Here is a 15630-nt window from a genome sequence, read left to right as displayed (position 1 = left end):
ATGAGTATCTTTTGTTCTAGAAACTTTGCAGTGGTCTCAGATAACAAAAGCACTAATTTTTTAAATCAGTTCCTTAAATACAGGCATAGTTGTGTAATATTAAACTATTTTTCCTTAAGAAATTATAATAGAAATTTACCTATTTATGAATTCTAGGTTATAATTCCTATGTAAACATATGTTTTAAATGGCTTGCAAAAATCCTTCTGAACATTCTTCTAAAACACCCTATGGCAAAACAAACAAAAACAATTACAGAATCACATGAATATTTAGATTTTCCAAACTCTTGGTGTTAAATCAGAAATAACAAAAATATAAAAATAAATTCTGCTAAATATGCTCTCATTTGATAGCATATCAACCACTGAATATTATTAATTATAATTTTATACGTATTACAAAGCTACCTTCAACACAATTATAAATTATCCTTTTTATTCATAAAATTCAGAATGATTCTCTCGAAGTCAATGTGATGCATATATGTTATACATTTGTATAAGAACCTGCAAAAAAAATCAAATTTTGAGAGTTTGCTACTATATAGTCATATGCATTTATACTGAGATAAAGAATCAGGATAACACCACCAAAGAAAATTTCCAAAGCTCTAACTTCTCAACATTCTATCATCACCTGAAAGTCAATTTTCACCTTTTTCACTGGCTGAATTTGTTAGCTCGGATTTTGCTTGGGGGCTCACAAGTTCTTGCAGTATGGCGGGAGTAGATTAGATTATAAGTCTACTGACAACAGCAGTTGCTATGAATCCACAAAGACAACAGTGAAGCAAATCAGAATATAGAATCTTTCATTGGAAAGAAGTGACATTGGAAGGGCAAGGTATGCCTTTACAATAGTGAGAATGTTCTAATTTAACGAATTTGATTCTTGTTTAGAAAATGCCACTTTTTTTTTTTTTTAAACTTCCTGGTTAAATTTATTCACTCCTGAAGACATTTCCATGCTACTCTTTACTCTGGAAGAAAAACAAGGAAAGTGCTTGCAGTAAGTTTGCAACGGTATCCTCATTAGCCACAGTTTCTATCTTTAGGTCTCTCTACTAGCTACCAAGAGCCTAGAAATGAAGGGCTCCAGGCAGATGGTATCAGGAAAAACATAGAAAGACCAGTATTCTCAACTGCTACATTTCCAATAAGTACTTCACACTAGGAAGCTAGGCAGCTTCCAGTTTTCAACAGCACAAAAATAGGGATGATTTTGATCAGATTCTCAGGTTCCTGCCAGCTTGCTTGTACTTTCTTGCTATGATAAAATGAGGAAGGGGTGGGTGGGTGATAGAGATACTTAAGCTGGGAAAATTAAGACAGTGAAGATCAGTGCTCCTTTCACACTCTTTCCTTCAAGCCCTACTTGAATGAACAAAACCAGAAAAGAAAATCAGTAGGAGATTCTCCCCACCCTCCCCTTGCCCCAAATTCCAGCCTGCCTCTGGCTATAAGGCCTTCAAGATGAGGCAATGAACGATCACAGTCTGTGTAACAGCACACCCAGGTGAAGGTACTTTGATTCCATTTTGCGGATAAAGAACTGGAGACCCACAGGGTTAAATAAATCAAGTCTCTGATAAAGCAGCAATGCCAAGATCACGTAACCCAGGTCTCGAATCATCTTCCATGACACACCACACATACGCAGGTGGTGGCCGCTTTAAAGGGATTTCAGCAAATAAAAGGTTATATAAGCTTCGGAAGTTATGCAAAGTGTGAAATAACCCTCAGATAGTCAAGATTGTTTCAGAAGCATCAGAAGCATAGGCAAAATTAAAAACAAAAAAACAAAAAAACAAAAAACCCTGACCGTTCAGATTTTCTTTATCAGAGCGTTAAATGGAATTCTGATTCTCTGATTTCTAGCATGTTGAAATTTATTTAAAAGAAAAAAAAAAACAAACCTACCAGAAGCCATTTGTCAGTTGGCTGAAAAAATACCTTCAAAGTAAACATCACATATTAGGTCAACTGGTAATCTAATTTATAAGCTCAAACTTCAAAAAGATAAGCAAGTCAGTGAGGTAGATGTGCCTACTTCTGCTTAGCTTCTGGGTCAGATACCCTATAGCCCACAACAGTAGTCTTCATAGGAACTACTTTGTCCTATCAGCTTTCACTGTTAATAACCACCCAGTTCACACTAGATGTGCCCATTTCCCAAAAGCACCTATTTCTTGGACCTCAGATTCTGTAGATTGCTAGGTGTGAAAACTTCCTCTTCCACCCACATTACTTTAACCAAGATGAGGCCAAAAAGGGACAACAAATCTAAAGGTATACCAAAGCAGGAAATCAACTTATACAAGAAGACATGCCAATTTTAGAAATGTGCTGCAATCTCCATCGTGGCCATAATTTCTTAAATGAAAAGGTTTCACATTTACTTTACTTGGTAAAACTTTGAGACTATCTTTTCCTACAAGCACAATTTCCCATTGATATATAAGAGAAAATCAGCAGTGTTATGAGAGACATAAACAGGTAGTTGAGAAAGAAATAAGGGACGGTATGCGTATGCCTTCTCAGCAATACACACCTGATTTTTCTCTGATGGTACATCTGGAATATGGTGGACTGTATTCAAATCTATGAATGTTCCTCAGTGCCTTTGGCCACTCTATTCCACCAGTTCTCCTTCATCTTATAATACTTCATAACATTTCTTCAGAAAACATGTGCCACTTTGTAATGGAGTGGGGGAATTATTTTTACATTGAGAGGTTATTCACTTATTTCAAAGAATCAACTTTGCTCACACCACTCATGGCTTTCTTGGCATGGCTTTCAGAGTCCGTGTGTGTTAACATGAAACCAGTTCCATAATACAACTTTTCTTGGGGAGGAGCGTTTCCCAGGAAGATCACCTACCACCTTCACCAGACTGCCCCTAGCTAACGTTGGCTGAAATTCAAGTTCACTTCCTACACAAAAAACTTGCCAAAAATGAGGATATTAAGATGAATGGACTGTACAGGCTGAAGGCAAATCCTAAAGGAGTCTCAAAAATATTCTGAAAAAACGTAATACTAGGAAAAGCATAAACGATTCTGAGTTAAGATCTGCTCCTAGTCCTTCTGCAGCAACCCCACATCTTTAAAGATGCTGCTGATTATGCCATGTTCTCAGTGATTATTTCCAGCTCCAAAATTTACTCTGCCCACATTTTCAAGTGTCTATTGGCAATTTCCAAGTCCCACCGGCATCATGATTTCAACTTAAAAATTTCAACAACTTAAATCTGCATTCTGCCATCCTGGTGGTTATGTTATACTCCTTGCCTTAAAAAACAAACAAACAAACAACAAAAAAACCAGCTTACATTTATATGGTACACAAAAGAAGACACAATAAATATTTAAAGAAGGAAGGAAGGAAGTGGTAGAAGGAATTGTTTTACAAACATCACACACAAGGTATTACAAAGTAGCAGGGGCTCAGAAAACTCAAAGCAATCTTGCAACATTACCCAGCAAATAACTGTAAAGTCAAACTCCAGCTCAATCTTCTGTCCTTATTTTCCATTTTCTACCTCTTATTTTCTTAACAAAGTCTACCTGCCTTAAAATCAAACACTTGTTCCATCCCAAAGTTCTCTCTGACCTCAGCACCTGAAACTGCCTTCTCCTCCTTTAAGCCCAGGATTTGGGGTACAACAACGCTATGGCTCTAACTGCATCTGGATCCATACATCACATGACACCATCCGTGCAATCTTCTTTTCCTGATAGAGCAGTGCTTGCCATGGACTGAATCTTTGTCCCCCTCCCCCACTTCACTTCATCCTGAAGCTCTAAACCTTAATATGACTTTTATCTGGAGAGGCAATTAAGTGTTAAAGGAGATCATATGGGTAAGACCCTAATCTGACAGGTGGTCTTATAAAAAGATTCTAGCAACCAAACTGGCTAGCACCTTAAGCTTGGACTTTCCAGCCTCCAGAACTGTGGGAAAATAAATATCTGTTGTTTAAGCCACTCGGTCTATGGTACGCTGTTATGGAAGGTCAAAGACACTAAGACAGATTTTGGTACCAGAAGTTCTCAGTTCTGGCTGCATATTCTAAAAAGCACTTGAGAAGGCTTTATAAAATTCTGATTCCTGGGCACCACCCAAACCAGTTAAATCAGAATTGCTGGGATAAACCCAAGCATTTTTATTTTTATTTAAAATTTTGTTTATTTGACAGAAAGATCACAAGTAGGCAGAGAGGCAGACGGGGGGGGGGGGGGGGGGCAGGCTCCCTGCTGAGCAGACAGCCTGATGCGGGGCTCGATCCCAGGACCCTGAGATCATGACCTGAGCCGAAGGCAGAGGCTTAACCCACTGAGCCACCCAGGCACCCTAAGCATTTGTATTTTTAAAAGCTCCTCAAATAACTCTAATATGTGGCTAAATCAAGAAACACACCATGAAATGTAAGTTTAATGAGGTCCGAGACCATGTCTCAGTCATCTCTTAATTCCCTTTAACTGTTGGCACATGGCAAATATACATTCCAACTGTTTAATAAGTGACCCATGATTAAGAGTGTTTCAATATTGGATAAATATGGATATTCATTCTATTAACAAATATTAGGCACCTACTATGTATCAGTCACCATGCTAGGGTGTCTACACAATGATGAGAATAGCAGGCTAGTTCCTTACTCCGCCACATAAACATTTGAAACTCAATATTTAAATTCATTATATTTAACACTCCTTTGATCTGTAAAAAATAAAACAAAAACAAGAAACAGAAAACTCCCAGTAACAGTTCCTCAGCAAACACAATGCAGGATATTAAATACCATGTTTTTAAAAAAATTTTTCCGCTCAATCTCTTAACTCAAAAATGTTACAATATAATTAGGGCTGGTGGGGGAGAAAGCGAATTTGGGCATCAGTGTTCTTATTTGGGCAGTTTTGTTTGATCCACTTATATCAAGTAAAAGGTGGTATTTTTGACATCTTTATAAACTTAGGGACTTCTACACGTATGCTATTAACGCCCTTATACAAAAACAAGGAGAGTCCTCTAGTCAATGGAACATAAACTTGATGTTTTTTCCTATGGTGAATCATCTGTGCTGAGTCAAGAATCCTTTGAGACCAACTGCAAGTATTTAAAAATCATAGATGTTTAAGGCTTAAAGCAGCTTTCAGGGCACCTGCTGAGTGGCTGCCTTCAGCTCAGGTCAAGATCCCAGCCTGCTCTGCAGGGGGCCTGCTTCTCCCTGCTGCTCTATGGGCTTGTGCTCTCTATCAAATAAATAAGTAAAATCTTAAATTTAAAAAAAAAAAAAAGCAGCGTTCACAGTTATCTGATAAACCTTACTCTCCCCTGCCCCTCATCCTCAAACCTGAGAGTATGCCATTTAGAATTGGGCCTAAGGGGAGCCTGGGTGGCTCAGGGGGTTAAGCCTCTGCCTTTGGCTCAGGTCATGATCCCAGAGTCCTGGGATGGAGCCCTGCATTGGGCTCTCTGCTCAGCAGGAGGCCTGCTCTGCACCACCCCCGCGCTCCCCCCCTCCCCCGCTGTCCTCTGCCTGGCTCTCTGTCTACTTGTGATCTCTTTCTGTCAAATAAATAAACAAAATATTTAGAATTGGGCCTAAGGTTAATGGCAAAGTCTAAAACAAGATATCATTACACATTTCCCAATTCAATTGGGTGCTATTTCCATAAAAGGACAGTGCTCCCCCCCACCCCTGGTGGGCAATCTCTTACTGTCTAGATGTAATTAACTGGTTTATCTTCTCTAATCATCTAGTCTCTGATAATCTTAAAGAGGAGAAATCATATAAAAATATTTATGTTTACTACACAGTTACATACATATTCTCATTCTCCACACGATGCTTTTCTTCATCTCTCAAATCACTGGACACAGAGACATTCACATCTATAAGTTCCATTTTATTTCTCAAGGAAAAAACTCTAGATCTAGAATGAAAAACGCTATACCCAGGTTATTTGACATTTTGGTAGTTTTTAAAAATCTCAAGTAATTTTAAAATTGTTTTTTGAAAGATTGCACGGTGGTAACAATCAGGGAAAGCCTCCTATGTAAATAATTCTAAAGTGAGGTGTGAAAAATGAGCAAGAATTAGACAGACTTGGGGATGGGGAAGAGAGGGAAAATTCTAAAAAAAAAAAAAACAAAACAGTATGTCAAATGGCCTAGAGGGAAAAAAACAAAGCACAGTTTGGCAGATGTTAGGTCTATCTGAAGCTAATGTCATTACCACAACCCCATGATTTCCACACCTGGAGCCAGTACAGACACCTGTGCATATTTATATGTTCGTGCACATAGCCCTTCCTACCTGACCTACCAATATCCCAACTCTCACTAACTGAACAAAGGTTCCCAAGAACTTCAGATACAAGATTTTTAGGAGAAAGCTGGAATCCTTCATATAGCAGAATGCAGGGGCACTCACACCTGCAACCTTTTCGGGACTGCCCGGGCCATGGCAGCATATTCCAGCTCTCCTGCCTGCTGCCCTCCTCCCATCTCCTGCAGTGGGCAAGGACTGACAGGTCACAAAAGCCCAGAGCCCTTGCCTCCAAAGTGGGACAAGCCCTGCATGCTGTGGTGCACCAGAGCTGATCAGGTAGAGCCGGGCCTTCCCTGAAACCACATCCTTGCTCAGCTTCTTCCCCTTCCCTTTCCTGTTCCCCTCAGTCCCTCACAGGTTTTTTCCTAAGAGCATACCATTCACCAATCACTTGCATGTAAAACATCCAATGGTCCCCAGACCTTGGTCTCCAATGTCATGCCCAAAGAAAGGAACCAGGGTTTGTAAGAGACAGGACGAAATCTATGGATGGGCCAGAAATACCTTGTGAGGAAAAAAAGGAAATGCTCCAAAAAAGGATGGGAGCATATCACAAGGACCCGGAAGCCAGTTTGAAGGAACGCTCTCATGGGCTAAATCTGGGAAAATGTGAGCACCAAAATAATTACATATGGCAACAAGTTATAACTGGAAAAAAAGGAATTCATGAGTGTGTATCTATGATAAATCTATAAATAAACAAGAAACAAAATGATCTCTGGCTTGTATCAAAATGCCAACAACCACCCAATAAATGTGGAGAGAATGCTGGAGACAGAAAATCGTCACTCTGCAACCATTGTTGGGAAGACTGAATCAGGCAAAAATCATCAATGGATACCACATCAAAGGGGAATTTTTTGATAAGGAATCGGTATTTGCCTAGTCTTAAATGGTCTCCCCACAGATTACTGATTAATGATGAGAGGAAAAAACAAATGGGACAAAGCCCTTAACTGGGTGATTAAAATTAATGTCACCTATGAGAGACAGACATCAATGTGCCTCCAGATATGATGCCATGAGAAAGACACATCACCACTGAGGCAATATTTTGCTGACAACAAATAACCTGGATCTGATGAAAAGCCAGATAAACAGAAAATGAAGGAAGTTCTATTTGCCTAAAAATCTGCAGCATCTTCCCATCATTCTCAGGATAAAATTCAAATTCCCTAAGCTGGTTGACAAAACATTTCATGATTTGTGATTCACAACTCCTATAACCAATTTACTTCGAATTTAGAAATATATAAAAATACAAGTTAAACAGATTTTTAACCCTCAACTACCAATGTAATCTAAGAGAACACTACAGAGCTACTGAAGCAATAATAAAATCAAAATTTTTCTGATCAGCTACACAACCTTTTATGTATTAGTCACACAGTGCTCTGAAAAGATTCTTCTAATCTGTTTAGATGTCTAACTTAATTTCCAGTGAATTTGATAAGTGCTGGTACCCCTAAAGCTAATCTACCCACAAGAACCACTAACAGAACCCCTATAATTCAAATATTCCAAGAACTGCCATGAGGACACCCCCCCCCCCCAAGACACATCTTCAACATCTGTGCATGGGATGTCATGAAATTCCTGATTCCACTTTCCATCCTCTGAGCTCTCACTGTCCCATATTCCTCCCCTAATTAGATTTCTGGAAAACACTACAACAGCGACACACACACCTGGGTTAAGGACACTTCTCTCTGCTGCTATTGCCCCACTATGCAAAAGTAGAGAAAAAAATCCACACTAATGGATGAGGGAAGGGGAACTAACTACCCTGCTAAAAGAGGAAATGGTACAAGGCAGGGGGTGGGGGGGGATCTCTTCTGGTTATTAGAGAAAGTAATCAAAATTATCAGGCCCAGGTTTCTGTAGGTTGTCATCTGGGAATATAATCATGTTGGAAAATTCTCTGGAATCTGGAAATAGCAAAGGAATAACTATGTGTTCTTTCAGTACAGCCCTGGGCTGGACTCCCCATTAGCAGGCCCTCTTACAACTAGGTACAGAAGGAAGTTAATGTCTAGAACTTTGTAAAATAAAGACAGAAATAACTTCTGACCAGTGGAAAAGATAACCCCAAAGATTACAGTGTATAGTCGTGTTGTAAACTAACTTTTTCTTTTATCTAAGCAAGCAATCTATGAAACAGTCTATGCATCTGGCTTGTCAAACGCTTTTTTTCAATTCACTAATGAATTGAAGAAAATCTTCAACACACATTCATTTTGTATTTGCATGAGCAGTCATTTTACCTTTTTGAAAATTCTATTTTAACAAGCACCACTTTTAAAATTGTTCCTATAGGGGATCATGTGTTATGCATTAAAAATATACAATCATTTAAATTTTCAATTACTTAAGTCTGACTAGATTTTCAAAATATACTTGTAGAAGGGGTACTAAATTGGCAAATATGACTTGGAATAGACTATGCTTAAGTCCTATTATGCAAGAATGAGTTATACTGTATATTTCTGAACCATTACTATGCCATCAAAGGTCCCATTCATGGCTAAAAATGTAGGGATAATTTTCTCTGGAAATAGGGGGATTAGACTGGTAAGAAAAAGCTGAAGAATAAGTCAATAAAAGTGGAAGAGTTCAGAACAGTGGTTCCTTTTCTACTCTGTTTGCATATTAGAACTGTCTGGACTCTTTTAAAATGTCAGAGGCTTAGTAAATTAAATCAATATCCGGGAGCAAACCACATATGAGTATTTTTTACAAATATTAATCTCTTTCTGCAACCAATTTTCTTGGGTGTTGTGAACTCCCTCCAGCTTTTTCTCTCTGCAAATAGTAATAGAAAATAATGAACATAATTACAGCTGATAAATGTACAAAGAGTGCCCTTATTACCCCTACATTTAGGAAAAGGAAAATAAGTGTCAATAAAACTACACAGAAGAGTAAGTATGTAATCTGCATTTCAATGCTGGGTTCAGAGCTTCTTGAGAAAGATAGAGCCTACAAAGTTAGTTAAAACCTGATGCCAGATGAAGATCAAACTTGTATAAAGATCTTTAAAAATCTAACATAAATCAATGAAGGTAACCTACTGAAAGGGAGAAGAAATTTGCAAATGATATATCTGATAAAGGGTTAGTATTCAAAGTATATAATGAACTCATACAATTCAACACCAAAAAACCAAATAATCCAATCAAAAAATAGGCAGAAGCCATGAACATTTTTTCAAAGAAGACATCCAGATGGCCAACAGACATGTGAAAAGATGCTCAACATCACTCATCATTAGAGAAATGCAAATCAAAACTACAATGAGACATCACCTCATACCTGTCAAAATGGCTAACATCAAAAGCACACGAAACAAGTGTTGGAGAGGATGTGGAGAAAAAGGAACCCGCCTGCACTGTTGGTGGGAATGCAAACTGGTACAGCCCCTGTGGAAAACAGTGGAGGCGATTCCTCCAAAACTTAATAGAACTACCCTCCAATCCACCAATCACACTACTAGGTATTTACCCCCAAAATTCAAAAACGCTAATTCAAAGGGATACATGTGCCCCTATATTTATAGCAGCATTACTTACAATAGCCAAATTATGGAAGCAACCCAAGTGTCCATCAATAGATGAATGGATAAAGAAGAGGTGATATATACATACACAATGGAATATTATTCAGGCATAAAAAAGAATGAAATCTTGCCGTTTAGGATGACATGGATGGAGCTAGAGTGTAATGCTAAGCAAAATAAGTCAGAAAAAGACAAATACCATATGATTTCACTCATGGAATTTAAGAAAAACAAACACCAAAAAAAAAAAAGAGAGAGAGAGAGAGAGAGAGAGAGAAACAGAGACATGAAGAAACAGACTCTTAACTATAGAGAACAGATTGTTTCCACAGGGGAGGTAGGTGGAGGAATGGATGAAATAGGTGATAGGGATTAAAGAGTACATTTACCCTGATGAGCACTGAGTAATGCACAGAATTGTGGAATCACTATAGTGTACACCTGGAACTAATAACACCGTCAACAACAGTGGAATTAAAACTAAAAACTTAATAAAAAATATTTTTAAAAATCTAACATAAACCAGTGGGAAAACAGATGTTGCTATGTAAACTTCATCTGATACAACTACCAGCATGGGCACAAGCCACTGTATAAAAAGCAAGAGAAATATCAAAATGTGAGCCTATGCTTCAACTCAAGAACCAAACAAAAATGAAGTTAAAAAACAGAAAACTGGCTTTAATATATTTTTTGGTGTCATCCTTGCACAGGGGCCATGCTAATCTTCTCTGTATCATTCCAATTTTAGTATATGTGCTGCCAAAGAAAGCACAGCTTTAATATATTTTTATTCTGGAATTTAAACAGAAGAAAAATTTAAAACTTTCAACTTGCTGACTCCACTTTCTTTCTTCCCATTCAATCTTCCATCCCTGCTTTTAATCAAGTTTCCAATGATCATACTGTTAGATCTGGCCATCACCAGCCACCCAGTCAGTAAAAAAAAAACCCATTAATTATCCTTAATGCCTCTCTTTTCCTCACCATCTTTATTCAATGCAACAGCAGGTCTTCTCAATTGTTCCTCCAAAACATCAAGCTAATAAGCTTTATATTCTTTCCAGCTTTTCTAATACCATTCCAGTCTAACATACTAACATATCTGGCCTGGACTACTGCCACCACCGCTTAACCTGTTTCCCTGCTTGCATTCAGGACCCCTCCATAGTGCATGATACCACTACAGTCAGGGTAGTAAAGACATGATTTATAATATGCCACTGCCCTCTTTAGAAGCCCCCCAGTGCCTTCCTATCAGAGCCTTCGAGGCCCTGCAGCATCTAGCTCCTGCCTACTTTCCCAACATCTTCCCTTATGGAGCTCCACCACTCTGGCCCTCATTCATGACAAATATTTAAGCATTTGCTACTTCTGACTGCCTGGCATACTTTTTCCCTACCTCTTCACATAACTACTTCATCTTGTCCTTCAGATTCCAATTCATATACTTCCTCATAGATCTGTTCACATACCACTCTGAGGTAGTCCACTCTTTACCACCTACCACATGACACTGCTTATTTTCTTCATAATGCTTATCATAATCTGGCAGAATGTATACGGGGGCATAGAGGTGGGCTGTCTTTCTTCTATCATTGTATGCTTGTGACACATAACGGGCACATATTTGTTTAATCAATAAATACTCCAACAGAGGCAAGGTCTGTAACCATGCAAATGTATTACAGAATTCTATTCCAGACTGGACTCTACCAGTAATTAGCTGCATAGCCTTGGGCATACCACAAGATTTAAGTGGGTTTAAGAATAACTGGACAGTAAAAAAGTGGATGGGGCGCCTGGGTGGCTCAGTTGGTTGAGCGGCTGCCTTTGGCTCAGGTCATGATCCCAGGGTCCTGGGATGGAGCCCCACGTCTGGCTCCCAGAACCTGCCCGTCCCTCTCCCTCTGCTGCTCCCCCTGGCTTGTGCTGTCAAATAAATAAATTAACTAAATCTTTAAAAAAAAAAAAAAAAAGTGGAGATGGCATGTAGGATTTCTTTTTCCTTAATATCCTCCTGGATCCAAATTTAAGAATATAGATGTTTGAAAGCATTTGATCTCTCTGCCTCCGTTTTTTCATTCGTAGGAGACTGCTTTGAATACCACTTTCAGCTAACAAATACTAGAACTAAGGCGTACCTGGGTGGCTCAGTCACTTGAGCTTCGGATTCTTAATCTCAGTTCAGGTATCAATCTCAAAATTGTGAGTTCAAGCCCCACAATGGGCTCCATGCTGGGGTTGCACATATTGTAACAGGCCTTAATCTACTTTCTAACCTAATTTTCCTTAGGCACCCCTTATTTCCACCCTGCAACCAAACATTACACAGTACTATTTACTGCCTGTACATTTCCTCATTCTGCCGCCTCTTCTCCAACTCCAACTACTGGAAGTTTTCCTTTACAGCCCAGATCAATTGTTAACTGCCTCATAAAGTCTAATTCAACCACCTGGCCCAGTATTGGTATGATCATTAGGTGTTCCAGAAATTCTTTTATGCTTCAGAGTAGTCCCTGATCCTCTCTCCACCTGCTAATCCATAAAAGGGAGATAATACTATCTACCATACCATACATTATTATTGGACAACTGTGAATACTTAGCTTGATAATAAAACGTTCAATAAGTAGTATTATTTGTTGGCTACATACACTTTCCGCTCTTGAGTCACCAAAATGACTTCCATTTCCGAATCTCCTAAGTTTGAAGCTCCTTCCAATGCCTCAAGTTTTCATATTCATAAAATGAAGGGAGTGGACTAGACCAATTACTATTCCCTTCAAAATGAAGTTCCCTATATTTACATGAATACCCTCTAAGATGCCTCAGGTGAGCTTCCCTCAACATAAAGAGCTTAAAGCAAGGAAACAGGCGCAGGTGAGCTGCTTTAAGGACGGGAATTCGAGGAACCTGAAACCACTGCTGCAAATGGAAATGGGGTGTTAACACTAAAGTTAAAATGTTTATCAAAACCCTAGAGATCCTTGCTCAAGAAACTGAATCTTGCCACAATGATGGCTCTTTTGGATTTTCGCTTTTAGGTTAGATTACAGATTATTTAAAGGAATCAGTACCCCCAGAAGGGCGGAAAAGATGACGAAGAGACCAGTCGCGTTAAGAAGGAAATGTGTGTAAGCCACGAATGGACAAGAGTTTACACAGTAAACCCAACGCCTTTCACCTAACCCTAACCCCAAGAAACGGGAAGAAGCCCGAAGACTGCTGGGAAGAAGTTGCGGCCGCCAGAAACCCTAAGGCGGCAGGCCGGCCGGGCGTGAGCTGACGTCTGCGGAAGCGGTGCAACCTCAGCGCTCGGCCCCTTTTCCAGGCCAGCCCCCAACCGCAGAGCCGCGGTTAGGGACCCCGGCCGTAACTCCTCAGCAACCCCCGCGTTCCGCCCCCGTACCTGCGGGGTCGAGCGCCATCTCGGCGGGCGGAGAGAAATCAGCCCCTGGCCGCTCCCGGAAGGGGTAGGGGAGGGGAGGAGCCTGGCCTGGGCGGCACGTGCGGCCGCCGGGAGCTTCCCGCGGGAGGAAGAGGAGGAGGCGGTGGAGGAGGAGCGCCTTGCCCTCCACAGAGCCCGGCAAGCCTCTTTCCGTCCTTCTTATTTTCCTAGTCACTACTTCCGTCGCCCATTGCGCCTGCGCTCTCCAGGTACCGCCCCGAAGCCTGTAATTGATGTGGAACAGACGTCTCCAAGGGAATGACCAGGAAAGGGGGCGTGGCCTCGCGTGCCTTAGAGGCGAGACCGCCTCCAATGCGGGCAGCCTGGCTTGGGAAGGAGCGCGAGCACCCGGTTGCAGACTGGGGTAAGCGGAGACCAGAGCAGAAGCTGTGGGCCTTTGGGAGTGCGCCTCCCGTGGCGACTAGGTTCATCGCCAAGCACCTCCCTCCATGTCCGCCTTCGGAGAACGGAATGAATCATCCTGCTCCTTTTTTTTTTTCTTCGTTAACGTTCATTCATTCACAAATGTCTATTTTATGCCTGTCGGGTTCCAGCCACGGGTTCGGAATACGAGAGGCAGCTAACTGAGTAAAAATAAGGTTCCTATTCTCGAGGAGTATCGTGTTGGCAGGGGAGTCAGATACCAGCAACACGCTATTAAATGGGATGAACTCCACACGTGCGAGATATAGACAGCTTGTTCTACTATAGAAGTGGTATAGTTTGTGCAGTATCATTATTTGTCCCACGCATCAGCAGCTTGTGGTTCCCCTGGAGGGGAAATTTTAAAAATGGGCGCTAGAAAATATCCTTAGGGCGTACAGGCTGATTTGCGTGATGTTAAAAATCCCGACTCTGTCAATTAAAGCTGTATATTTTGGAGAAAAATGAAGGAAGGCGATAGCTATGCTCCTGAAGAGCCCCAACTGCCCTCTTGTTAAAAAGAAACTTTCTGGTGGCAGTGATGCTCATTTCCACTCACCAACCAGCCTTCAGAAATGCTTCCTTGTTATACCGACGTTTAGCTAGTTTGAGTGAGGTGCAGCCGGGACAGATGGGACAGATGTTAGAAAAACAAGGAGCAGCTGCTTCTTCCCTGGGAGGGATTTAGAGCTTTCAAAATGATCCCCTCCCCACCTACCTGCAGTCCCTCCTCCCCTGCTGCTGCTTCAGCCTGGTCAGTTGGCAGAAAAAGCAGCCGCAGTTGAGCAGGGCTGGGAAAGTGGGTCTCTGCTCAGCAGGTCTTCCGTTTAAGGGCCTATTTGGGCATAACGGCCCTTATTACAGCTGTAGGTTGAGATGCCAAGGTGAAGAATTAATGTTTCACTCAGCCAGGCAGGAAAGCAGGTCTGTTTTCTTGTGTGTTTTATACATGTGTTTTGAAACGTACCAGATTCATTCTGGTGCCCCTTTTCTTTTTCTGGAGGTGGAGGATTTCGTTTAGAAAATAAATCTTTTTAAGGAAATGAAGTGGAGCATAAAAACATAAGCCAGGTCCTCAAACTGAGGTAATTAAACCAAGTCTTCCTAGAGGTAAAAGGCATCACAGAGAGCTTCAGTCAGCGACCTAAGTACCTCTACCTGAATCCTACATTACAACCTATTAGCATCACAATTTCTGACGTTTCTGGAGAGACTTTTGTTTCTAATTTGTAAAATCATTGTGAGGAGTAAATGTGATATCGTTTAACTGTTTCAGTCATTGAAAAACCATTTCTATCACTTAAACCATTACTATTTATTTTTTTAAATCCAAATCAGCTCACTTAAAGAAAAATGCACATGGGTATTAACCACTTTAGCCTTATCCTATGCAATAATACCTGTAAAATCATGGATTTTCCATGTCCCATAAAATGGACTGCTGGACATATCACACTATGAGAAGCACTAGCACCTCAGTACCTGGTACCTAACAGGGTACCCGTCTCCTGTCTTATATTAAATCAGATCATTCGGGGGCAAAGTCTTTATAATGTAGCTGGGAAAGATAAGTCGATTATTAAAAGTTAAACCATAGAAATGTGATTGGTAATTTAAAACAGAAGAAATTTCCTAAGATATCACATTATGAATGGTAAATTCTTTGAGCAGTAACTGTAATGGGAACATAAAGAGGAAGAGAGCACAATGTCCCGGAAATGAAGAAATATGTATTATCCAAGCATGACCTCTAGGGCTCAGGCAATATCTGGTACCTAATGGCCCCACAGTAGCCCTTCACAAAGGTCTGAATGTCAGGGTGGATGGTTAGAAAGGACTTCAAAGATGAGGTAGAAAT

General features: G+C 40.4%; 1 protein-coding gene and 1 non-coding gene across 2 annotated transcripts in view; both read right to left on the bottom strand.

The window, feature by feature from the left end:
- CMC1 (C-X9-C motif containing 1) overlaps positions 1 to 13525 on the bottom strand; it is an 84835-nt gene extending 71310 nt beyond the window's left edge. The window contains exon 1 of the mRNA XM_046003580.1: positions 13311 to 13525. Within this exon, the coding sequence (XP_045859536.1) occupies positions 13311 to 13329 (19 nt within the window). The 5' untranslated portion in view covers positions 13330 to 13525. The remainder of the gene's footprint in view (positions 1 to 13310) is intronic.
- Positions 10562 to 10673, bottom strand: LOC123941054. Its single transcript, XR_006818152.1, has one exon. It is a non-coding gene; the product is annotated as a U6 spliceosomal RNA (small nuclear RNA).
- Positions 13526 to 15630: the final 2105 nt, after the last annotated feature.

The sequence above is a fragment of the Meles meles genome, chromosome 4, assembly GCF_922984935.1.
Source record: "Meles meles chromosome 4, mMelMel3.1 paternal haplotype, whole genome shotgun sequence".
In the NCBI taxonomy this organism is placed as follows: Eukaryota; Metazoa; Chordata; class Mammalia; order Carnivora; family Mustelidae; genus Meles; species Meles meles.
This window is presented reverse-complemented; position numbering and strand designations above follow the sequence as displayed.